Raw genomic sequence first — 26,638 nt, 5'->3', positions numbered from 1 at the left:
TACCACGCTGTGCCTGCCTTAGTCCTCACCACAAATTCTAAATTCTGCCCTTCGATCAAGGAATACCAACAGGTCCCTTCCTCCTCCCTTGGGGCGAGCACTGTCAGGGATCCAGGGAATTCTGCAAAAGTCACGCTCCTGTCCAGCACTGACCAGCCAGTTACTGCCCAGTACTTGCCTCCTAGCCCAGGCGTGATTTGGGCACTTTTGAGGTCGGAGACGGGACCTCAAAAAGATGAGCTGAGCCTTAATGTCTAATACTGAAAATTAATATCCATTCTTTTCATTCACTGTAATCTTTCCAACTTCTTGCCACCAACCTTACTCCACGTTTCCTCCATCGCTATGTTACGGCTGGTTACCGAATTTACAAACTGGAAGCTGAGCACTTTCCAAATGCTTTGTTAAATACTGCCCTAAATTGTACCTGAAATGCCCTATAACAGTGTCTATCTTAGAACAGCGTAACTAGATGTGAAAAGTAGTTGCATCCCTGAAAAAGCACAGCCCATCGCTGGCTGCACTGAAGGCCGTTTGACACAGAGCAGTGTGAGAATGCCGGGCACCAGGGCTCCTGGACAGGCACCTGAGTCTACATGGCCAATTTGGGTTTGCCAGGTGGACCTGTTTTGTGCTCTGTAACCATAGGATGGGGAACACTTGGGGAAAACACTGCAAATAATAAAGACTCATTGAAATACACTACAAGTGTTCTTACAAGATACACCCCCACCGTCCTTCTCAGAGACCCCACTTCATGGTCTCAACCCCCCAAACCCTAGGCCGAAGTGAAAGGCTCCCATGCAGGATGTCCACTGTGGTTTTCCCCGATCACTTTTAGCCCTATCTTTCGCCGAGGGCAGCCGGGTGTTGAACAAGGGAAAACCGACACCACCAAAGAGCCAACAGGGATTTAAAGAGGAAAACAAAACTGGTAAAGAGCGAGTCTTGTCCCTTCTCTGGTCCTGGGTGGGTGCACTCGTCCACCCGGGTGAAGTTGTGGGGGATCCTTCCTAATCCTTCTTTCTAGTTTCACTTGTCCTGTGAAGCTTAAGTAGAGGAAGTTTCCTAAAGTCCTTTTCTGGATGAGGGCAGAGCCGCACCTTCACATCTCAGGCTCTGCATCCCAGATGCCTTCAGTCTTAGGGTGGCCTGGGCGGTCCGGACAATTCTGTGGGCAAATGGAGCTGAAATTCGGTGTTGCTGGAAGCACTATTGAAACATGCACCCAGACAGAAGAAAACAAGATATTCATGGGGCATTTAAAACTATAGGAATCCGCCCGGCTGGGGTGGCTCAGTGATTGAGCATCGACCCAGGCACCAAGAGGTCGCCAGTTTGAGTCCCAGTCAGGGCACATGCCCAGGTTGTAGGCCCGATCCTCAGTGGGGGTCATGCAGGGCCAATCGATGTTCTCTCTCATCGATGTTTCTCTCTCTCCCTTTTTCTCTTTCTAAAATCAATAAAGAAAAATTATCAAAAAACAACAAACTGCCATGGCCGGTTTGGCTCAGCGGTTAGAGCGTCCGCCTGCGGTCCGGAGAGACCCGGGTTCAGTTCCCGCTAAGGGCATGTACCTCGGTTGCAGTTTGTCCCCGGCCCTGGTTGGTCGTGCGGGTGACAGCCACTCGATGTGGCCCTTTCACATCGATGTTTCCCTCTCTCTCTCTTCCTCTCTCTCCTTCCCACTCTGTCTGTACAAAGGATGGAAAAATGTCCTCGGGTGAGGAAAAAAAAAAAAAAAAAATTAAAATCAATAAAGAAAAATTATCAAAAAACAACAACAAACTATAGGAACCCCCTCCAGGATAGACAGCTAAGACACGAGTACCACAAATGTCTGTCTGTTGACCATTACTTATATCTTGATACAACACAGCCACCGAATTCAAGGATCTCCACATGAATGAAATGCAAAGTGATGTGTGTGACACAGTTTGTAACCAAGAATATGTTTACATCAGAAAACACAGATAAGCTGGTGGCCAAGTGATGCTATGAAAGATAATCCATATAAGCGTTCAGTAAATTAATCTGGGAGCTTGTTACAGTGTCTATAATTTATTTATTTAATTTTCTTTATCCTCACCCGAGGACATTTTTCCATTATTTGTTCAGATAGAGTGGGAGGAAGAGAGAGAGAGAGAGAGAGAGAGAGAGAGAGAGAGAGAGAGAAACATTGATGTGAAAGGAACACATCGAATAGCTGCCACCCACATGACCCATCCAGGGCCGGGGACAAACTGCAACGGAGGTACATGCCCTTAGCAGGAACTGAACCCAGATCTCTCTGGACTGCAGATCGACGCTTTAACCGCTGAGCTAAAACAGCCAGGCTGTAATTTATTTTTAAGTACTACTGTATAGTCAGTGAGGCATTTTCCAAGGTAACCTCTCATTCTAAGAACGGTCCCTCACAAGGGGGCTGCTATCCAACTGGACTAGGCTCCAGGGGCAGCTTTGACAAGCTCTTGCAATTCAACAGCCTTTAATTAGCACACTGTGTGTGTGTGTGTGTGTGTATATATATATATATGTATATATATATATATAATATATATTAAATAATATATATATATATTAAAAAAAGGGTTTTCGCCCTGGCCGGTTTGGCCCAGCGGTTAGAGCGTTGGCCTGCGGTCCTGAGAGACCCGCCAAGGGCGCGTACCTCGGTTGCAGTTTGTCCCCGGCCCTGGTCGGTTGTGCGGGTGGCAGCCACTCGATGTGTTCCTTTCACATCGATGTTTCTCTCTCTCTCTCTGTTCCTCTCTCTCCCTCCCACTCTACCTGAACAAAAAATGGAAAAATGTCCTCGGGTGAGGATAAAAAAAAAAAAAAAGGGTTTTCATTGGTGAAACCAGTGTCTTGTTAATCATCAGAAGCTCTCATAGACAAAATGAAAAGCATTCAAACTCGTCCAGAACAGTTTATGTGACTATGGTGTAAGAATTCGTGAAATCTTCAAGATAGTGGCTGGTACCAGCTTCCTCGTTGGCCTGGCCCACTTGCTGAGTCAGGAGTATTACAAACCTAATTTAGGAATATGATGCTTCTACCTCAGGTAAACCTTTTATACGTGGTGTGGTCAACATCTAAAAGGAGAGAGCTGGGACTCCATCCAGCTTACAGAGTAGGGCGTACCAACTGTTCCGTGCCAGCTGGGCTATTAGATGCGGACTGTTTTATTTATGTGTCAGGTAGAATTCTAAACACGCTCACCCAAATCCGGTAGCAAGATTTAAGAGTAGCTCACTCACCAGATCAGATTTGTCCCGGGTTCTTCTACCAAATGTAACAAAACACTCCCAAACAGGCAAGGGAGAAGGCCCTTTTAGGAGTGTTTCTGAAGAATTCTCTTGGTGAGTGGGGATAAGAATGTAAAATTGGAAGTTGTAAATGAGGCTTAGACCAAAGCTTTGAACCAAGCTCAAAAAGTATGGCATGAAAGGGACTGGTGATGGCGGTTTGTGTAGCCAGAGGAGCCAACAAACCACAGGCCACACCCACTGTCTACAAAGGAAACAATGTAAACACCAGGCTGCTGGTGGCTGGTAGAGACCCTTAGATGAAAGAGAAACCCCGGTCTCAGAGGTCTGTGCACACATGGCCCACAGGTGTCCTCAAACGTGTGCATACATCAGTGTCTGTGTGCAATCTGGGCACCAAAGGGACACAGAATCATAACTGTCTTTTTTAATGGAACACTTTTTTTTTTTTTTTTTTAAAGTCAGCGACTGTAAAGTTCAACTGACTTTATAAAACCAGAGGATTTGAGGGGAACGTCCTACTTCGTGATCTGAGGAACCTAACCAAGGCATTACCCACCTGATAGCACGCCGCGTGGATTTTAGGTTCTGGAGAGCTTGTGAGATGAGTCATCTTTCAAATTGGAATCTGCTAACCACGTCTGTATTCCAGGCTTGCAGCCTTAATACTGCAAGGCTTAATCTGTATTCCAGATTAAGGAATCCCCCAAGCCCATATATTTATTTATAGAACAATTACTTGACAGAGATGGGCTGAAAAAACCCGAAGAACCAAGGCCAAGAGTTGATGAGTACTAACCAGAAACAAAGGCAAAGCATTGCTTAGACATGGTGGAAGCTGATGGGCACAAGCAATTACTTTTGATACTATTATGAAAAAGTCACTCGAATTTGGGTTTGGGATATACTGTTATGAAATTATTCAGATAAGGCCATGTTTAGAGGCACAGAATTTCACAACGTTGTCACAAATGGCCAGAAAATCTGCAAACTGTTGCATCATCTTGCATTCCGGCCTTAACCTCTGCCACGCCGACCTGGGGACAGGGCTTCAGTGCCACGTCTGAGGGAGAAAACCGTCTGGTTTCCAAACGTCTAGTGCAGCTTTAGAAAAAGCACAGACAAGCATGCTCTCTGTGCAGGCACTAACACCGACCTTAGCATGTAATTACTTCTGGGAAAATTTCATACCTGCTGTTTCATTTAATAATGACATTTTGCAATATGCCTCCAAAAGGGTACATGCCAGTAATTGAAAAACAGAACAGATTTTATATAAGCATAACTATGGGGCTTCTTTCCCAAACTGGTGTTTGTTCAAGAGCTTTTGGCACCCACGCCTGTTACCTGTGTAGTTTTTATACACTCCCGTCTCACAGGGCTGCGCCAACCACAGCAGACTCCAGTGACGGTGCTTATTGTTTACTGAACACTGTCCATGGCAGGGAGCCCATCCCAAAACCCCTATTCTCCAACCACCTCCTTCCACTACCTTTCCTCTTGATCACCCCCTTCCCTCATTTGCTCTTAAAAAGAGCGATGATACTGAAGTCTGTGTGGATCCCAAGAGCCATGGAGTAAAATACGAAGGGAAGTGAATACCTGCTGTGAGGGGCCATCAAGAGAACTCTTGGGACCCCTTCCTGTTGTTTTTATTTGTGGCCTATGAATCAGAAATAAAATAGGCTTAGTGACCATTATGCACTATTTTAAAAAATTGTTAAAAAAAATTTTTTTCTTTATTGATTTTAGAGAGGAAGAGAGAAACATCCATGAGAACATTGACTGACCGCCTCCTGCATGCCCCCCCACTGGGGATCGGGCCCACAACCTGGACATGTGCCCTCACCAGGAATCAAACCAGTGACCTCTGGATACATGGGGTCAACGCTCAACCACTGAGCCACACCAGCCGGGCCCATTGTGCATTCATGATCATTCAAATATTGAGAGGGAAAAATACTGGGGGGAAAGGGAGGATAATGGGATGGACTTCTGTGTTGCTTCTGTTACTCTAGTAATGTCATCGCCTATGCTAAGCTACATTTTCTTGGGGGCTACGGGAGATAGGCTTTCTCTTAAATTACCTGAGTCTAAGTATCAATGAGAATCTATTACTGTTAGTAAAAACCTAGGCTCCAGTTCTGTGGGTTAAAAAACAATGCAATCTAAATACAAATCCAGATATTTCACTGTCGCCAGTAACAGAAACTCTGTTTTATGACTACAGCCATAAAAGCTTAAGACTGTCCAATTGTTCTGAGTTCAAATATTTTAGGAAACTAAATGAATGACAATCTGAGGAAGTCATGAGGTAGATTCTACTATTCCAGTCCAATTTCAAATTCCATTGTTCTCGGCGATTCAATAGCCAGGGTGTGATGCCCATGGACACCCTACACAATTACAGTTTAGCAGAAATTACTCTGGGATGCTTAAACATACAGCATATTCCACTCCATAATTTACATACACAGAAACATTCTCTGTAGGTTTTCCTCTTTACTGTAAATTTGTCTGGGTACCCTGAGTCATGACATTCAACTTCTTCCAGAACACTATGAACAGAAAGATTTGCATTATTAACAAACGACGTGAAGACAAGCTCTGTAGAACATGGACAAACTTACACCCTGGACACTCAAAAGTAAACCAAACCAAACCCCTCAACACATAGGATCTGCTCTAAGAAACTTGAGGGTGTAGCCAAAATAATGGTGTTATTGTTTGTATCCTCTACATCAAAGTCTTTACAATTATTATTCAATAATTCAAAAAATATGTTAATTCAGAAACTAAAGAAAAAGGACACAAGGATTTGAAGGACTTAAAATATATTTTTTATATTGATAGTCTGTGTCTTTCTACCCTAAGATAATACATCATTATTGATTACATACAGGATGAGGTGAGGTATTTGTAAAATAGTTGGTAAAAAATAATTAATATACAGTATTCTACATGAGATGGAATCTTATGAACCTTTAAGTCTTCTGAATGTTCAGTTCATCACCTAAATTCAACTGCCCTAAATGAACTTACAGTTGTTTCCTCAAACATGTTAAGAAAGGATCTTACATTTTCCCAGAATTTGTGCAGAAAAGGGAAAGCATGTAATTGGCAATTTCTGTGTCTCACACCCTAAGTAATGCATCCACACAAAATCAGGACCTCAGTTTAGCAGAAAAAGAAAACAAACAAACAAACAAACAAACTGGATTAGAGATATAAAATCTCCGAGTATGGTTACTTAGGTTAATTCATCAACAGCAAAGAAATTCAAGTGGTCAACAGTCTTGAAAATGCTTTATTGAAACGTGTGACTCATGTGCAGATGTGTTTGAAAAGACCACAGCTTGAAAACTGGTTTGGGAACGTTTCAACCATCAAGTGAGAAAAGGATCGCTACTGGACTGGACTTCTAGGATGACCAGAGCCTGCTGTGAAACTCCTCTAAGACCCTTTCCATCACAGAAACCAAAAGAAACAAAGCTATTGTATCTGGAAACTGTTGGAGTCTGAGGTTGCACAGGAGGAGAAGCGACAGTTTTTTGACATGTGGGGTGACTTCTTTTTGGTTACACTAGATGAACATGGACTTCACAGTTCTCGGAAGAACACCGGGGGGTGTTCACGTCTGTATGCTCGTCGTGTTGCAGAAACAGAAACACGCACGGGAGAGGACGAGGACAAGGAGAGGAGACTGAGGAAAGGGCTCAGAGAGATGAGACTGGAACAAGACATGATTAGGTTAAATCTAGTTATAAATTTATCAGAAGCTGTGCGCACCTTTTTTTTTTTTTAAAAGTCCTAAATTTACATTCCAAAAACTGCCCCCCAAGCCCCCAAACCCGCTGTCCCTGCCTTGGAGCTATTGTGAAAGTCTATGCACAAAAATTGCAACAGAAAATAAAAAAAATATCCCAGCCCCTCCAAACCCCAAAACAAACCCCAAAAAGCTGTACATTTTTTTACACATAGGATTAATAATATAGGCATATAGGTGGCATGATTCAATTAAAAGGCTTTACTTTTTTTTTTATGCCCGAAAGAACCCAATAAATAAAAGGTGCTAAAGTTAGCATTAAGAATTTGGTTGTAACATATTGACAAAATCTGGGAAGGCAAATCCTCAAGCTCCCCTGACACTGATCTGTCTCAGCAACTATGAAGCACATACATAAATAACGCAAATGATTGAGAATGTGAGATTTTCAAACACAAAGACAACATAATTCAGGTTAATTTTGTTGAACAGCGAATAAATGAAATTCATCTACACCTGAATAAAACATATTTAACAATTGAAAAAAATTTAAACAACCACAAAAAGTAAAAACTTGAAACAAACATGAACAGATTTGTTTTAGGGCACGCAAGCACCCTGCAGCAGATCCCGACAGCAGCTGTACTGGTGTGTCTTCTCTAGATGAGTTACAGAGACAGGCTGAGCTCCACGTGGGAGATACTTAACAGGGCGACAGGACAGTCACACAGGGCGGAGCGTGACACCCGCTACCACTCCCAGATTCCACTGCAGAGCTGGCTTTATGCATAGGAGGCACACAAAGAAAGGTGATTCAGGCAGACATTATTCAAAAGCTACTTCATCATCATGTAACTCTTTTGCCATGTAACCATTGAATAATGTTTGGGAAAGCTTTGGGCTTTTATTTTTGTTTAAGTTTTACTCCTTGTATTTAATTCTTTAAATAACAAGGTCACTAAAACTCATGCACGCTGCAAAAAACCTCATGCAGTAGTGAAGGTAAACCATCCAAGCAGTTTTATTCATTAATATTCATAAATACACACAGCAGCTTCATTAGATTTCAGTTTCCTCTTCAGTTTGCATGTGGAACACTGGGAGAGCCTTTGCATGTCAAGGTACAGGAAGCAGAGGTCACCCTGCACTGCTACCTACATTTACCTGCTACAAGTAAAAATTAGTTAAGTGGAAATGATTATCATATATATTTTCTCTCTTCCTTTGAATGTACACAATGTAACAAGAGTGACAGACCTGAAATTACAATCACCAAACAAACCCAAGATAGTTGTTGTCCACTTTCATTGGCAAATACAGCACAGAGGACATTGTCTGCGGATTGGGATGTCATCAAAGAGGAGGTGGTGGAGGCTCATTTCCTTTATTACTCTCTTTTAAATTTAGGTTTTCTAAAGCAACATCTAAAGGCATAATATCTACACAGCCCATAGCACCAAAATCGGCCATCTCCCCCCGTTCATCCTCGTCCGAGGAGGAGCTCTCCTCGCGCACTAAAGTGGACAGAAGGAGCTCTTGAACAAACAGGCTGCGGTCGGCGCGCTCACTTTCCATGGACTGGCGCTCTGTCTCAGACATTTTAGGATCGTTCAACCTGTGTGAGTGAAAAAGAAAAGATCTTATTGGACAAAGATCAATGGACAATGGCACGGACAACTTCTGCAATGTTCTACACTGCGCATGCTTCACAGATGGCAAAATTCAGGACCTGAGACACGTCCCTGGGACACCTTGCTCTAACTGATCACCTTAACTCTGCTGAGATTAATTCCCACTTTAGCAATACTGTTATCCTAAGGGGCAATCTATGCTTTACTTAGATTCAATGAGACAAACACATTTAGACTCCTCACACTTCCTTCAAACAAAACTGATAAAAAATTTTCAGAGAAAAACAAAATATCTAACAGATTAGATGCTTGGGGAAGTACCGATTTCCTTAACCAGGATTTCACCTGTGGGTAGGAAAAAGGGTCACGAACACACACAAATCTATAGTGACTAGACTATTCCACTGAAAAAAATTCCTAGAAGTTCCCTTGACTTTTCTCTCTCACTTTAAAAAAATTTTTTTTTCCTTTATTGATTTTAAAGAGAGAGGAAGTGAGAGGAAGAGAGAGACAGAAACATCGATGAGAGAGAACATCAACTGGCCGCCCCCTGCATGCCCCGCACTGGGGATCAGGCCCACAACCTGGGCATGCCCTGACCAGGAATCGAACCGGTGACCTTAGTGCATGGGTCGATGCTCAACCACTGGGCCACACTGGCCGGGCCACTTGTCTCTCTTATTCCAGGTAATTCTTCCTGAGATGAAAACATATCCAGAAGCCCGAGAGGGCAAGAGAACACCCCACGCACATCCCACACACGTCTCCTACCAAGACCTGGTAAGCAGGGCAGACTGGGGGCTTACAGGCCCAGATGCTTATCTGCCTGGGGAGAGGACGGATATAAGAGCTGAATTCTTGTTACTAACCTCTTAAATGACTAAAGCAAAATTCTGCTTCGTTTCAGTACTGATTTATTTCTCTACACTTTCAGTGGTAAAGAAAGGAACACCAGCTGGGCACTGAGTGAGGAGAAGCCGGTGACAGTGAAGGGTTCAGCAGGCACGCAGGGCAGGTCTCCCGGAGGAGCAGGTGCCCGGGAGCCTGAGACGACGCGCGCTCCTCTCCGCTGACCCCGCGGTCTGCGCTCCTGCCCCTGCCCACAGGCACAGGGCTTCCCAGAGGAGCAATGAAGGTCCGCGCCGGCCCGTACTAGGGGTCGGCTCTGTTCTAAGTGCCTTGTATGGATTATCTCTTTTAACACCTATGAGGTAAGTCCTGTTATTATCAACATTTTACAGGAAGAGGAAGCTGAGGCAGAGGTTAAGTGACTTGCTCAAAATCTCATAGCTGTGGAGTTTAAAACCACTAAATGATTAGATCGATGGCTCAGAATACAAATGAAAAGATCCAAATTTCAGAAGATAAAGAAAGCAAAAGGATGTGGAAGGTAATCACATAATTAGCCATTAAATCTACATTGAAAGAAAATGACTGATGACATTTATGGTAAAAACCAAATTAAGTCTATCAGAAGAAAGTACCTGCCCTGGCCAGTTTGGCTCAGCAGTTAGAGTGTCAGCCACAAACCAAAGAGTATCGGGTTCGATTCCGGTCAAGGGCATGGTTTCGGTTTGGTCCCCGGCCTTGGTCGGGGTCGTGCAGGAGGCAACTAATCAATGACTCTCTTCACACTGAAGTTTCTCTCTTTCTCCCTCACACTCTATCTGAAGAAGAATCGAAAAATACCCTTGGGTAAGGATTTAAAAACAAAAAGTATCTTACAGAATAGGAGACTGAGCAATAGGTTAAATATTCTCAATCAGAAACTATAAACGGAAATACATTCCATAGCCTTAGTTTTGGAAAAGGCCTTTGGTAAAGAAAAAAATACCTAAAGTTAAAGCCACTACAGAAAAATAAAGGGTGCACAGAGGAACAGCTACATAGTGAGCAGGAACACTAGAAGCATATAGGCAGAGGCACCAACCATTTGGAGAGCATGTAATTCCAATAACTGACAAAATGTTTCATTCCTGAGAGGCAGATAAAATCTGGTACTTGGGATCTAGAAGTAACAGCACAGCTGGTAAGGATCTTCAAATAGGGTTAGCGAAACAGGTTCCATGACCAACACTGAAACCTCCCAGGCACTTAATCACTTTCTAAAAGGCTGGTGTGGCCCTGGCCAGTTTGGCTCAGCAGTTAGAGTGTCGGCCTGCGGTCCGGAGAGACCCGGGTTCGGTTCCCGCTAAGGGTACGTACTTCGGTTGCAGTTTGTCCCCGGCCCTGGTTGGTCGTGCGGGTGGCAGCCACTCGATGTGTCCCTTCACGTCGATGTTTCTCTCTCTCTCTCTCCCTTCCTCTCTCTCCCTCCCACTCTATCTGTACAAAAAAATGGAAAAATATCCTCGGGTGAGGATTAAAAATAAATAAATAAATAAAAAATAAAAGGCTGGTGTGGCTCAGTGGATTGAATGTCAGCCGGTGGACTGAGAGGGTTCAATTCCCGGTCAGGACACATGCCTGGGTTGCGGGCTCGATCACCAGTAGGGGGCGTGCAGGAGGCAGCTGATAGATGTTTCTGTATCTCCCTCTCCCTTCTCCTCTCTCTTAAGAAACAAACAAACCAAAAAATCCCACACAAACCAAACCAGAGGGAACAAAGATAAAAGGCCAACCATTTTGGTGTCCTCACCCTCAGTTCTAGGGCCATGCAAACAGAAACTGTTCCTAGCCAGAGACCAGAGATCAGCGTGAGCCCACACACATCACCTAACAGCTGTGTGACCAGAGACCAGGACTTCCCTCCCGGAGTCGGCCACTCTCCTGACCTTGAACACCACAATGCATGTTAATATACTATGCAAAGTTCTGAGAAGTCAGTAAATAAACTAATTTTGTTACTTAGATTTGCCAAAACTTATTCATCAGGACAAAAACTGAACATAAGTAACTACATATATTCCTTAGGATACAGAAAGTCCCAGGGAATATTTTTTCGGGAATACTGCCTTATGTAAGTCATGAGTCAGGAACAAATGATACAATGAAAGATGTGGAAAGTGGTCTGCAAACTGCAAGCTCCTCTGCAATGCCCAGCATCAGATGACAAAAGAGCCTTCAAGAAGCTACAGCCAGATTCTAAGGAAAGCACTCCGAGGGCACCCACACCATGCCCTGCGAGCTGCATGTCTGGTGTGGAAAAACTGCAGAAAAAAATCCCATATCAAGCCCACAGAGTACGGGGCTAACAAAACAAACAATGGGGCAAGGGTAAGAAGATGCTTTTCTTTTTTTATTGTTTTCATTTTTTAGAGAGAGAGACAGAAACATCAATGAGAGAGAACATCAATCAGCTGCCTCCCACATGCCCAGTACTGGGGATCGAGCCCACAACCCCGGCACATATCCTGACCGGGAATCGAACCGTGACCGTTCAGTTCATGGGATGATGCTCAATCCACTGAGCTATGCTGGCTGGGAGGAAGGTGTCTTTTTTAAAGGGCACTGGCGAGATGTTCATTCCACCCACAGGTTAAAGAGCTCTCAGTGGAGATACACACTGGTAGGTCTCCTGTCTGAGGTAGGTACCTAGATCTGGCAAGTCACAGGCTTGCCGCTGGTCGGCCCTAGTCAGGTTACATGGCAGCAAGCTAGAGCGATGTGGCTCACTGATTTTTGCTGAAGCAACATTTTTTCTGGTAGTTACTGACTTTGCAGAGATCATCCAAAGGTAAGCTCCCCACTAGGAACTTCCTCTTGAGATCACAGCACATGATAACAACAGGTCTGTTCATGGACCTCTACTCTGTGCCAGATCTGAGCCAGACCATCTGCACGCCAGTACTTCAATTCATCCTCGAAACAATTCTCTCTCAGGAGGCGAAACTCACAGAATATGGGTGCTAACACTGAGGTCTGGAGAAGTTAGTGACTTGCCTAAGGTCCAAACTAGTAAGTGGCAAAGCTGGGACTCCAGACAGGAGTGCACAAACGTTGTTATTTACAACTCCGTAAACGTGCTAGAGACAAAAGAAATATACACAGAAATAATATTTTCTTCTAACATCTAATGGTCATACACACTGCATTTTGGAGACAACAGATTACACTAATTTTCTTCTTCATTTTACAGTTTTTACTTTATATTCCTCTCTGTTTCATTAAAAGCCTAAATTAGCCCAGATTCATTCTCTATGGGGCTAAAGTGTACTCTTTCCAAACTCCTTTATATTCTTAAAAGTCACATAAAATGCCTGCAAGGTTTTGGCACAGGAATGTGTTCAGTTGCTAATGGTAGTTTTCAGAAGCAAATAACAACCCTACACCATGCAGTAGAGTCACTTACTGTGTGTACTGAATATTTTTTACACTGTGGTAAACACTTTTTTAGTAGTTACTTTTGTGTGCACCGACCATAAGAATTTCTTTATAAATTCTCAGGAGAAAACCAACATTATGAAATCCTCTCTTGTACCTTTTAATATTTTACAGCGACTGAAATTGGCAATAAAAAGAAATTAATTACGATAACAAATGTACCTAATAGTCCCATATATGTAACAATATGGTGTTTCAGTTTTATGGGTGACCTGGGAAAAGAAATTCTTATTAGATGATATGCTGTTAGAACAAGGCCACCAGCATTCCTATTTTATCTAGAACAAGAATTATTTTTCACATTCCTGGGAAAATACTGAATATGCAGTTTTGATTAGAGATCCATGGGCTTTCATGGTTTGAGTAAAGGCAGCGTGTTTAAGAATATACATAAGCACAAAAAAGATCATTTCAGACTGCGCAGTGCTAATAAAACACTGCTTCTAAAAGAAATGTTAATAGATGGAGCTACCTTGTTAAAAGAAATTGGGAATTCTGGAGAGTCTGCTGACTGCTTTCCGTGTTAGCTGTGTTGGACGTTGCCGTGGACTGTGTGATTGTAGTGGTGACGCTGCTCGTGTTAGTGCGCCGGCTCGCGTTGCGCGCGGTCTCCAGCTGCTGCCTCGCCGCCTGGGCATGCTGCCGTTCTAGCTGCAGCTGCATCTGCAGTTGTTGTAACTGAGAAGCGGAAGGGCCAGAAGAATTAAGCTGTCCTCCTGCAGAACGTCTCACTCCTGATAACTGAGATAAAAGCTCTGCCAATGGAAATGAAGACGATTAATGTCTACTTAACTACTGTGGGAAACAAAATGGTACAGGTCACTTTTACCCGAGGAACATTAGAAATGATGGCCGACAGGCAGGTACCCATGGCAACAAGCAGTTTCAGCTTGGAGCTCAATACTTTTTAGAATACCTCCTGGAGGCAGGGGCTGTTGTGTGTGGGGAATGCACATATGAATATTAACCCACATACAATTATTTTTGTTATAAGCAAAACATAACAGGTTGTTTTATTTGCTTAATGAGCTAATTTAGTTATACTTTTTCTACTTTTTAGTAGATTAAAGTGGTTCATCTACTAGTCTGATCAGAATATAAGCCAAGAGTGCCACGAAAACAAGGAACTTCCCAGTTCTTATAACAGTGCCTCTCAAACATTTATTCGGTGATTGAATAGTGATGAGAATGAAATCCAGGAGACCCAGACCATTTCTCACTGTGGCCCTGCACAGCTGCCTTGGCCTATTCTCTGTACTGTCTGAGAAACGCACAGTACAGCTGATGGGCTCCCAACTGGACAGCTGATTCAGTGGCCTGTTCCAATCCAGCCTCATTAAGAGTGACGTCACCTCTGTCCCTGCATCTTCCTCTAAGGAAGGTGTGATCATTGCCTTCTCTCACTTGGAGGGTCTACATGAGTTGACAATTGCCGTATAGACATTCCCAGGCTAGCAAATGCTCTTCATGATTAAAACTCAGCTCAGAAATTACTTTAACTTTTAGTTTTAGATTATAACCTTGCAACCAAAGACAGCAGGTAAATACTGGATTCCCTTTGGCTAAAGAAATATTTTTCTCAGTTTACTGCACATCCAAATGCCCAAAGCATGTTTAAAATGAAGAGTTTATATGCATCTCACATTTTAAAGAACATTTATGAGTAAAACAGCTCCTAGTTTCCGTCAGATTGACACTCGTCAGTGTGCTCTGTGAGGCACACTTTGGCTTCCAGGTACACTGTCCACCACATGCACACACTCAGAACTTGCTGTAGGCCTCCCAGTCTCTTACTTGATGTATCTTTCAGTCTCAGGCTACAGTCATTTAAAAAAAAATTAAATTTATTGAGGCAACACTAGTTAATAACATTATATAAATTTCAGGTGTACAGCATTATAATTCACTATCTGTATATTTTACTGTGCGCTCACCACCCAAAGTCTAGTTTCGCTTCGTTACCTATAGCGATTTCTGACATTTTATTTCGACTCTCACCCCTGTGTTCGTTCTGTGGCTGGCTTCCAGGTTGGCCATACATCAGGCCCTGTGACTTGCAATAAACTCCATATTCAAATGTTGTTTTTTAGTAAGACTTTCCCAAGCTACTGAAACATACACTTTTCAGTATGTTCCAATATAGCTCTCAAATCAGAGCACAAACAGAGAGATTCCTACTTTACTTTCTTGTATGAGAAGAGCTTAATTCTTCAGTCTTGTCATTTCGTTTTCTTATCTATGCATTTGTGGAGGTTGAACCATGAAATTTTGGTGGTCTTTTATCTGAAATCTCTTATGATTTTCATGGGTTTTAATGCAGGCCACAAACAGAACATACAGCCATGTCTTACTATCTTATGCCTCTAAGTACTTAAATGACAGAACAATATGAACATTATATTGTCTATTTTAAAAATACTTTATAATTAAAAAATTTTGGAGAATTTTGCAAAGGATATGAGTGTGATAAGAGATTAGGACCACAAATCCCACCAAAAACTTTCAAAGGGACCCCTCCCACCTCCAGCCAGCTACTTCCTTTATTCATGTGAAACTGACTTACCAGCTATAGGATCCATGGCTTCCCTATTGCTTGGTGAATATGAACTCTGAGAAGAAGAAAGTCCACCAGTAGAACTGCTAGTAAAGTGCATGTTTGATCTACGAGCACGAGGACCTCCTAATCCCCGGCCAGGGTGAAACATTCTACGTACATGTCGAACACCACTCGATTCATCATAACTCCGAGTTAAGAAAAGAACCCAGGTATTTTACAGACAGAAAAAAAAAAAAAAAAATGACTTGAACCCTTGCAAGACAGATGGAGATTTCCTAAATTGTAAGCATTTAAAAATAATACATCTAATAATAGAGTACAAAATGTCACAACTATCTTTCTAAGGGCTATTAACTCTACAAAGAAAAAAAAAGGACACTCAGATATAAAGCAATGTAAGAGTGAGTGTGGAGAGAGAGAGAGGGAGTGTGTGTGTGCGTTTTCAAAGGGAAAAGTTTCTCTAGGGAAAAAGAAGTTTCTTCCTGGTTCCAGCTACAACCACCAGAACAACACTGCCAGGCGAGGTGAACCGCATCCCTGGTCAGATACCCCAGGTGAGACATTCCCCACCACGCTCTCAGTACTGCATTTCTTCTCTGTTCATATCAAAGTAACCACAACCGATAAGCATCAGTTTTTATACCTGGGGAGAGTGTGCTAATATATAAGCTAACCAAATCTCAATTATCATCTGTAACGAGGAAGGAGTAGGATAAATTATTTAAATTCAGGAGTAAGAGTCCTCTGGGTCACTAGTTTTAAATTGTCTTAGTTCTTCAATGCCGCTGCTAAAAAAAAAAAAGGGCTGGTGCTTAGGAGGCTGAGAGAGAACCCACTCCCTTAGGCCACACAGTTACCACACAGCACTTGAGGTACCTGAAAAAGTAGTATGTTTCCAGGAAAACTGCTACGCCAATTTTGTTTTCTAGAACTTCATAGTAATCTTCGTTTGGAATCTAAAATGTAATGAATGCCTTCTCCTACCCTTACATTTTATGCAGCTTAATCTTCTCTTGGCAACCAGAGACTCTAAAAATCTCCCAGAAATGGATGTAGATGATTGGAACATTCTACTGAATGGACACCAATTTTACTAGACGCCCTTGAACCTGCTGGAAAAGTTCAGTATAATAGCTAGGTTTCAAACTATCTGCTTGGCTTCTTCACGGAGATGGAGTGAAGCACTACCAAGCACAGTCCCTTCTCGGTACTGTTACAGGATTCTTTTATACAAAATGCAAAGTGACTCTAAAGCTTAAGTATTTTTGGCCCATTTGGGTTTTCTTACGCTCTTAAAAGAAATAATCGCTGCTCTCTGTTTTGTTGTCAGGGTCCCTGCACTTAGGAGAAAGAGTTTCCTCTCTATTCACTGAGTACTGGCTCAGGTCAGGCTGACATTTTAGTATCTCAGGCTGGGTCTGTATCTTTACTTTCCATTGGTTTCCACTTATCTTCCCGTAACTCTACAGGGCCCTGTAGAGTTAGAAAATTACTAACTGTGAGCAAGAGATGGGAGCTATAGAACAAGAACACCACCAAACTGGTTGCTCCCTCAATAGGTCTAAGGTTGAATTACGATTAACAAGAGGCATTCAAAAGAAGAATAAAGTCTGGCAGAGAAAGAAGTTGTGACTAGTGCTTGAATTGCTTCAAAATGCAATGAACACTGAAACCTTTGCATGAGAACAGAACTCGAAGTTAATCGGTGGTAGTTTTAGAAAAACAATTCATAACCTGAAACCAGAAGCAGAGTCTACAAAATTAATCGCGCTGGCGGGCTGGTGAACTTCTGGGCGGTTCCAGGGACACTGCCAGGAACTGTCATGAGACGGGCTTGGAAGGGGAAGCAGACATGAAAGCGGGAAAGGAGTTCGGAGTCGGACCGGACCATGTGCTACCCTACGAGACGGGGCGGGAAATGGCTCTGTCTGGGGAAGGGGTTCCCAAAGGAAAGAGCCCAGGGCACATGTGCCCGCCATCCACCTATCGTAGAAGGCAACAGAGAACAGAGAGAAAAGCAAATAAACCCTTCTTATAGTACATTAGATTTTAATTTGGATTCACATTTTCTTCTTTTATGAAACTGTCTTGAAATAAACTGTAATAAACAGTTATAAACTGACTGTAATAAACTATCGATGAGCAAGTCACTTTCACTTAATGAGCAGGGTTCATATAAAAGTCATTGCAAATAAAAAGAGAAATTAAGAAATTGCATCTCAACATTCAATCACTTTTAGAAAAACATCAAATAAACCCAATGAAATAAACTGAAGGCTCGTTTTTCTCTTTGAGGATACTGTCCTTAAAAATAATCAAAGTGACAAATGTTACAAACAACGCTTTCCTCTGCCGTGTCTGAAAAGGATATTAAATCTCTAGGGGCTCTGTGTTCAAGTGTCAGATGAGCTGCAAAGTCATCCGTGACATGATTGGGATCGCCTCCAGGTAATGCTGCACATATAGGACAAATCTGAAATGAAAAAGAAAGCAGATTTAATAAATGAACACTGACCAGGCATCTTTCTGGATGAATATTTTACCGTAAATTTACTCTTACCAAGTTTTAACCAGGCAAAAGCACAGCAGTTCCTAACTGTGAACAGCAGCGGCCTGAGCAAGAACGACAGCACATCAGTGCCATCACTCACAGCGGAAACAGACAAGCTCAGGGTCAGACACAATGGTTCCAGACACAGCTCAACCTGAGCTCTGATGAAGCCTTCTAACACTTGTCTGATTTATTTACATGGCCCAGCAAAATAATTTCCATAAAAAAAGATGTAAAATACGCTATTTTGTACACATCATGCTTAAGTCTAGTCTTGAATGGTCAACACAGACATAAGCTTCCCCAAAGTAAGCTAGACTTGAGGGTTAATCTCCAAATAGGATAGCAAAACTCTTATTATGAAGCAACTGTACAAATTTATATACTTTAAATGTGATATGGTAAAACAGACCAGATTACTGATTATATGCAAATGTACTCCATAACTTCATGAATGGGACCTTCCAGGGGGTTAAGGGGGAGGGGTGGGGTACGAGCCCATTTTCAGTTCCTTTTATCCCAGAGGGATGGGAAGTTGGACAAAAGCTTGGGATGAGGGGTAAAGTCAAGGATTAAAAGACCAACTTCCCTGTGGGCCTTAGAGCAAGGACTAGAAGTAAGTAGGAATAAAATGGTGTATAGGGAAGCAGAGAAGGCTTGATAAGTTAGAAATGTGGTTTCTGAAACCAGAGTTTCAACAGAAGTGGTGAAAGGAGGCAGGAGAGGGGAAGGACAGTAAGAACAAGGAACTTGCAGAGGAAAGGCTTACTCTTCCTGAAGTCCAAATGGGCAGATGCTGATCTGAGAGTGGTAGCTAAGCCTTGACGTACGAAGAACTTCAATCTTAAAGAACACAGCCAAGAACACAGGTCTGCTGCAAAGCAGCCCTACCAACCGGAGCCCGGGAAATTTAACAACAGTTCCAGTTTCAGGCTTGCGCCTGCCTCTCCAGGGATAAGACAGTGGAGGACGGAAATATGTGACTCATCTCGCAAAAACATTGTCATGTGCTTGAATTCTTTCACCTGGAGACAGTTTGGGGCAATAGGTGACCCGATTGCATCTTACAGTTGTGTGGGAGCAGGTAGTGGCACTGGAGACGCGGAGGCAGGGAAAGGTGAGACTCGGAAGGACAACACTGGGATACAGAGGGAAAACCCAACTCCTCTGACTTTTACAGCCGAAGCAAACACAAACCGGTCTTCTAATGACTGGAAAGCAGAAGTCCCCTGAGAAAGTGATTCTGCTGTGAGCCCAGTTCTTCTTCTGCCCAAGCAGCATGCTGTCCTGATTATCTGCCACAGGACTGAGAAATATCCTCAAGACACCTAATATGCTCATGAGAAATAACACTGAAGTGTGACCAAGTGCAAAATAAGTAGGGGGGTCACAATGGGACGTGCCTGTGAGGCAAACAGACAGAAGGAGATAGACATACATGCATGTGCATTTCTTAGAAGAAACACAGAGAAAGGTGGCCAGACATTCTTTTCTCTGGCAGAGAGGAAAGCAACTGTTTCTGCTCACAAGTTTACAAAGTATCAACTCTTTCTTTACTGGGCATTTAGGTTTTACTATCTGCAGGTACCTGCACTGGGACACTGAGTGATAGTGTCTGACACTTACCTTTACTTTTCTGGTATTTGTCTTGCTTAGCTAGATTGTAACCTCTTTGAGAAATGCAGGACAGTGTGGTCTGTTTCCTATTTGGGAACCATGACCAAACTTACTTAAAGCAAAAAGATAAACAAGGTTTAGAAAAAACACCTCCAGTTGTTTAAAAATAAAACGAACAAACCAGGTTAGATATTTTTGAGATTTTGCATATTGCAACAATCAATAGGTGCTGGACTATGTTATAACAGCATAAGACACATAGTTTAAGATTTTTACCCAAAAAGAAAACAACCAACAAAGAAAAAAGGTATCTTCCTTTTAAGTTCTTTCTTTTCTTAGATTGGCCTTTGGAGAAAATCTATGCACAACTTGAACTGCACACAGACAGCTGCAGAAAGTTCAGTGCTTTGAGGACACGTGTAAATATTCCTGAATGAGAAAAGTCTCCTCAATACGCATTCCTGGAAGGAGAGCAGAATGGGAAGGTACAGATACTAAACGTACTAAGAATGTTCTAAAAAGACTGATATTTCCTACAAACTAGAAAAGCACCTCTGAGATGAGGATGTAAAGTAGAAAGACAATCACGACCTTTAACAATGTACATTAATTTCAGTTCTATAACTCAGTCTTTTAGATTTCATTGTAGTAAATGTGCTAAGACAGCAAGATGAAGATATTCAGAACCGCTTCCTTTGGAGAAAAATAATCAAAGAGCAAGTACTCAAACTTCTACAGTAACTAGGGATAAAGAACTAACTACCAACATAAGGAATTACTGGAGCAGGAGGATCACCTGGCTTTGCAGCTGGCATAGAAAAATTGAAAGACTAGATTAGAACCAAGTGGACACCTGGGCCAGATGAAGTTAACTCAGATGAGGACTTGGTACTACTTATGGGACCAGATACCTGGTCACCTTTTATGTTTTACATTATATACTTAACAGGCTAATTCATGTTTTAGTAAAGATAAGAATTTTGGTAACTTAAGGTTGTACTTTCTGAGAGGTAATGGAAGGAACAAGAAGAAAGAAAAACGAGAGCACAACGGGGCAGGAAAACAGAGAAGAGGTGGGGGTGGGAGAGGAGACAGATGGAACTCCACCCTGACATTCAGGAGCACAAATGCTGCTTAGACTTGAGTGTGTCTCATGTCCACATGATGGTACCTAATACCTTATACAGGTCAGCAACATCCCATGCAAAGGATAAACTACTAACCCTAAAATTACAAGTCTGTCAACATTAATATTTATCATTTTTCTGCCATATGATATAGTAATGTCTATTACTCGAACAAGAAAATGCCATGTAACACATTCAAGTTATGACAACTTGTCAAGAAAAGACTTACTTGAATTGGCTTAAGTCAATGTTTCCTAAATTTGACTAAAGATTTAAAAAATATAGTTCCCTAGGCCTCTTCCTTGGAAACCGATTCCAGGAGTTTCGAGATCCTGTATTTTTTTTTTTTTTTGTACGTGCCCCTAGTGGGAACCAAACCCGAGACTCTCTGGTCCGCAGGCCGATGCTCCGGCCGCTGAGCCAAACCAAGCCAGGTTGGGATTCTGTATTTTTGACAAGGGTTGCAGTTATCTTATAAGTGAATAAGACAGGTAAAAACAGTTTAAATATAGTAAAACATTTACCGTTATATGAAACATGAAATGTTATTATTGTTACTTACTCTCCCGCCCCCACCCTTATTCAAAAATGTTGTGCACGATGTTTTTGCTATTGCTCAAGTCTCCTCCTCTTGTACTGAAGGTCAGCATCCGTCCTGCTTTTGATCTGACACCCTTCTGGAGGCCTTGACCAATGTACTGAGATCCTGGGCTTAGAACATAATGGAGTTTCCATTTTCCCACACGGTCCCAGTTTATGATTCACAGCAAGCAACCAGTCAGTGCAGATTCTTAGCGCAGGTGGCTACCAATGTCTAGAACAAACCTAAAGTCCACATATAAACGCTAAGTCACCACTTAATTTGCAAAACCTATTCCCTGTGACAGGCTATGTCTACACAAAAAAATAATTTCAAGTCAGCATGCATGGCTTTTGTTTTTAAACAAGGGCACCATTCATCCCCACATAATTATTAACCAGCCTAAACCAAGTTGAGATTTCCTCCAGCCTCTTTCTTGAACTCATACCTCCACAGATAGCATTCTCCTCTAGGTAACTGCAGGGCTTTAAAACAATAATAGAGGAAGGGTTAAATTCCATGTGATTAGTTTTTTTCCTGTTTTGTTTTTTTAAATGGGCTTCATAACATATTTCTTGCCCATTTTATTCACTGCTATAGAAAAATGCATTTTAAAAAATTGCCTATCTGCTCCAAATATAACCTGGCTTTAACTGAAGCTCATCTGCAGCATTATATTGAGATTGATCTTTCACCAAAATCATTCAGTAGATGCCAAAGAGCTGGATTGGCTCTGAGGATATTTTTTCCATTGATTTTTTTAGACAGAGTGGGATGGAGGGATTGAGGGAGGGGAGCAGAGAGAGGGAGAGAGAAAGAGAGGTGAGAGAGACACAGCAATTGGTTACCTCCCACATACACTCTAACTGAGGCTAAAAACCAAAACTGCAACACAGGTACATACGTACCCTTGACCAGGAATCAAACCCGAGGCCCTTTGGTGTGTGGGCTGATGTCCTAACCACTTAGGAACACTGACCAGGAATAGGTTCGTTCTTTATTTTATTTTTAAAAAGAAGCACCAATGCTCTTTAAAAAAAATAATAATAAAAAATTTGTTTCCTGTATTAATTTCAGAGAGGGAGAGGGAGAGAGAGAGAGAGACAGAGACAGAGACAGAGACACATCGATTGGCCGCTTCCTGCATGTCCCCCACTGGGGATTGGGCCCACAACCTGGGCATGTGCCCTGACCAGGAATTGAACCAGCGACCTCTTGGTGCATGGGTCGATGCTCAACCACTGAGCCACACCAGCCAGGCCTAGGTTGTTCTTCATAATGAGGTTGATCCATTTTGTTTTGTTTTGTTTTGTTTTTATCCTCATCCGAGGACATTTTTCCATTTTTTTGTACAGACAGAGTGGGAGGGAGAGAGAGGAAGAGAGAGAGAGGGAAACATCGATGTGAAAGGGACACATCGAGTGGCTGCCACCTGCACGACCAACCAGGGCCGTGGACAAACTGCAACCGAGGTACATGCCCTTAGCGGGAACCGAACCCGGGTCTCTCCGGACCGCAGGCCGACGCTCTAACCGCTGAGCCAAACTGGCCAGGGCGAGGTTGATCCATTTTGATGCATCATCTTCTCAGACCATATGGGAAACGGTTCATTTCTGCCCTTGAACTCTGGGACACTTATGCTTCGTGTTAACAGCAAACACCTTAAGTGAAATAACTGTCTTGGCAACTGGCATTTCTTGACTATGTTTCTGAACCACAAACTTGATAAACTCATTTCTTTCTTCTATGTGACTAGTCTTAGATCCATGAAAAACATTTTTCTTTAGAGAGTATCTGTTCAAAAGTTGTGACTTCACTACATCGTCCTATACTGTCACTCTCTGGTGACAAATGTTTGACACACCATTTCTCTGGCACATATGACCTTCTAACAGGTAGCTCAGCTTCTTTGCAATTTCTACCTTTTTTTGATCCATGCTCACCCACATAATCATTACGATTAGGTTCACCCTGTTTCAAACGAACTACAGAATCACTCGAACCCTACCATACTTCCCTTCCCAAGTGATAGTCTAAAGTGGCATAATGCTGAAGAAAGTAATGTCATTCTTCTGTACAGGTGCCAAATGTCTCTTTATGTCCACCAAACCAAGTGGAAAATATTCTGATTTTAAAGGTTCTCTATTATCTGGCCTCACTCAGCTGACTCAATTTTATGTCCCACAACAACCAATGCCTTACCATCCCCTAGACCGACTATGCTCTTTCTTAACATCACGTCTTGGTTCACGCTGTCCCTGTGAATGATACCATTCCCTTCCCAGTTTGTCAACTTCTTGAAATCATACTCATTTTTCGAGAAAGCCCTCTCTGACTCCTTCCTGCATTATTTTCTGACACTGTTTCATATTTGAGCTAGTTTGGTCTTCAGATAGGCCATAAACTATATGGGTAGGAGCCATGCTTTAAATTTGCTACCATTCTGACAGCCACTGTGTCTTACTGTAAGAATTTAATGACTACAAAGAGCAATACTTTTTCATACTTCACATATTAAATGTGACGCTCTTGGTTCATACTTGGGAGATTCATTCAGAAGGTATAAACATATGTCTTACAGAAGGCCAGGGAATGTTTCCCTTTCCAAGACATTATTCTTCACAGGGCAAAGAAGTAAGGTTAATGTGGTCCCCTCACCCTTTTCCTTTTTCACAGCTAACAACTCAGTTAATTTCTGTGGAGACGCACACCCTTTTCTCACAAATAAGCCCTTCTGCAGCCCCAAATCCTCCTGTGTTTCCTTGCTTTTTGTCCCCATTATATAAAAACCCCTTCTCCTTTTCCCAGTCCTCACTCCTTCCCTCTATTATAGCTGTGAGCCAGATTACGAAATTAGTCATGGTGAAGGATTAAAAAGAAAAGGAAAAGTGATGCCCCTGTATCTGAGGAGTGATAGGTTCCAAAGCAAAATTAAGATGTAGTGAAGAACCCGCCCACTGTTCCACCTCCACTGTCTTCAGAAAAGCTCTGCTTTATTTCTTCATTCTTATGCAAAGTTGCCTTTTTATCCAATCATAAGCACACAAAAGAGAGAAACACAATTTCAAGTGAAATAACTTCCCTGTTATTCAACACTAAATCGATTTCTGGTAAACGGGTAGATAGGCTTCCCTATGCTGGCTCTGAAATGCAAGCTCACCCACTATGTGTTCTGCCAGTGCACGTACTCATCATGCCCAGTTCCAAACGAGGTGTCCAGGAGATATTTACAAAAATGCCCCTTTTGTAACTGGGGTGATCCTTTCTTCTGAAATATACATGTAACCTATATAAACTTAAATGGAAACATGTCAGCAAAGCCGTGACTGCTGTTTAAGTGCAGGAGCTGGAATAAGCAGTTTTTCTTACGCGGCTCTGGACAGCGGTGTCCTGAGTCCCAGTTAAAGGCCCCATGAAACCCACCTAGGCTGGTAAAAGCTGAAGCTATGACTGGTTCAATTTGTTATATTGTATAATTTTGGCTCAGCTGGTGTGACTCAGTGGTTGAGTGTCGACCCATGCACCAAGAGGTCGCCAGTTCGATTCCCAGTCAAGGCACATGTCCAGGTTGTGGGCCTGATCCCCAGTGGGGGACATGCAGGAGGTGGCCAACCAATGTTCTCTCTCATCAATGTCTCTGTCTCTCTCTCTCTCTCTCTCTCTCTCTCTCTCTCTCCCCCTTCCTCTCTCTCTAGAATCAAAAACGGAAAAAGAAAAATTGTATAAATTTGTTACTATGGATTAACTAATTCATTAAGTATTTACTGAATGTCAAGTCAGTGTTAATATCCTGGGTTATAAAAATGATCAAGAAATTAGCATTATAAAAAAGTGAGCCATGCTGCACCTGCCATCATTTAAATTCATATAAACTTAAACTTATCTTGAAAAATTGGGGTGCACTTTTCTTTCTTTTTTTCTTATCCTCACCTGAGGACATTTTTCCATTTTTTGTTCAGATAGAGTGGGAGGGAGGGAGAGAGAGAGAAACATCAACATGAAAGGGACACATCAAGTGGTTGCCACCCGCACAACCCAACCAGGGCCGGGGACAAACTGCAACCAAGGTACATGCCCTTAGCGGGAACTGAACCCAGGTCTCTCTGAACTGCAGGCCAACGCTCTAACTACCGAGCCAAACTGGCCAGGGCTGGGGTGCACTTTTCATTTCTTATTAAAACTAGGGGTATAATTCAGTGTCTTCTTTCAGGGGCTGTTAAACTCAGCTCTAGAAATACCTGGGCTCGACTTGTACGGTAGATGTTCTCACTTCAATACAATGGTGTGCTTTCAACAGAATCTCCTTTAGAGAAGAGTGACGACCCAAAAAGAGCCATTAGAATTCAAAGCCAAGACACAGAGAAACTTTTACATGCATTATATTTGAATCCTTATACTAAAAAAAAAAATGCTGATATTCTACTGAGCTAACGACTGCTCAGGCTCACTGACGACTCCAGGTTTTTGGATCTCTTGCCCAATTAAAAGCAGTTTATCTTATAAAATCTGTAGGTATAATAAATATGAGACTGAATACTGGAGTTTTGCTGGAGGACATACACAGAGCACCAGTGCAAATCTATCCTACGTGGCCCATACACTCCTCGGGGCCTACTAGCACCATCTAAGTTGTAGCTCTTCACACTGTGGCTACCCATATCGCCAAAACAAACACAGGTCCTTACAAGATTTGAGTAAGCACTGTTCAACTCGGTAATTATCTAATTTTCTGTTGTTGCAGTAAAACACTGAAATAAACTTTTAATTAAACAGGAATTAATTGATATTGACTTTATTTTTCTCCTCAGTTCCATTTTCCCTATTTTATTTATTTATTGTTGAAAGTATTACAGAAGTCCCCCTTTGCCCCCACTGACCCTCTCCTTCCCACTCCCCCATCCCCCCCCCCCCGCCTTCCCCAGTCTAATGTCTGTGTCAATTGCTTGTGCATATATGCATATACGCTCTGTGATTTATCTTTCCCACCCCCCACCCCCCTGAGGTTTGTTGGTCTGATCCCCACGTCCATGAGATTCTGGATCTCTTTTGGTCAACAGCTTATTTTGTTCATTATGTTACACAAATCGGTGAGATCATGTGGTACTTGTCCACTTCCCCCATTTCAATGCTTAGGTTGGAACTGTCACCTGCTTCTAGACAGCAGCATTTAGAACATTTGGTAGTTTTTATTATGTACAAAAGTTTTAATTTTCCTTATAT

At 42.4% G+C, this 26,638-nt stretch overlaps 1 protein-coding gene across 4 annotated transcripts in view; it reads right to left on the bottom strand.

The window, feature by feature from the left end:
- Window positions 1–6,560: 6,560 nt before the first annotated feature.
- Window positions 6,561–26,638, bottom strand: part of KCMF1 (potassium channel modulatory factor 1) — an 81,602-nt gene continuing 61,524 nt past the window's right edge. For all 4 annotated transcript variants that reach the window (XM_036262537.1, XM_036262538.1, XM_036262536.1 and 1 more), the window contains 4 exons: window positions 17,915–18,016; window positions 15,550–15,724; window positions 13,459–13,741; window positions 6,561–8,647 (listed from right to left, as the gene is read on the bottom strand). In XM_036262537.1, coding sequence (XP_036118430.1) covers window positions 8,386–8,647; window positions 13,459–13,741; window positions 15,550–15,724; window positions 17,915–18,016 — 822 coding nt within the window. In that variant the 3' untranslated portion in view covers window positions 6,561–8,385. The remainder of the gene's footprint in view (window positions 8,648–13,458; window positions 13,742–15,549; window positions 15,725–17,914; window positions 18,017–26,638) is intronic.

The sequence above is a fragment of the Molossus molossus genome, unplaced genomic scaffold (genome assembly GCF_014108415.1).
Source record: "Molossus molossus isolate mMolMol1 unplaced genomic scaffold, mMolMol1.p scaffold_m16_p_15, whole genome shotgun sequence".
NCBI lineage: Eukaryota > Metazoa > Chordata > Mammalia > Chiroptera > Molossidae > Molossus > Molossus molossus.
This window is presented reverse-complemented; position numbering and strand designations above follow the sequence as displayed.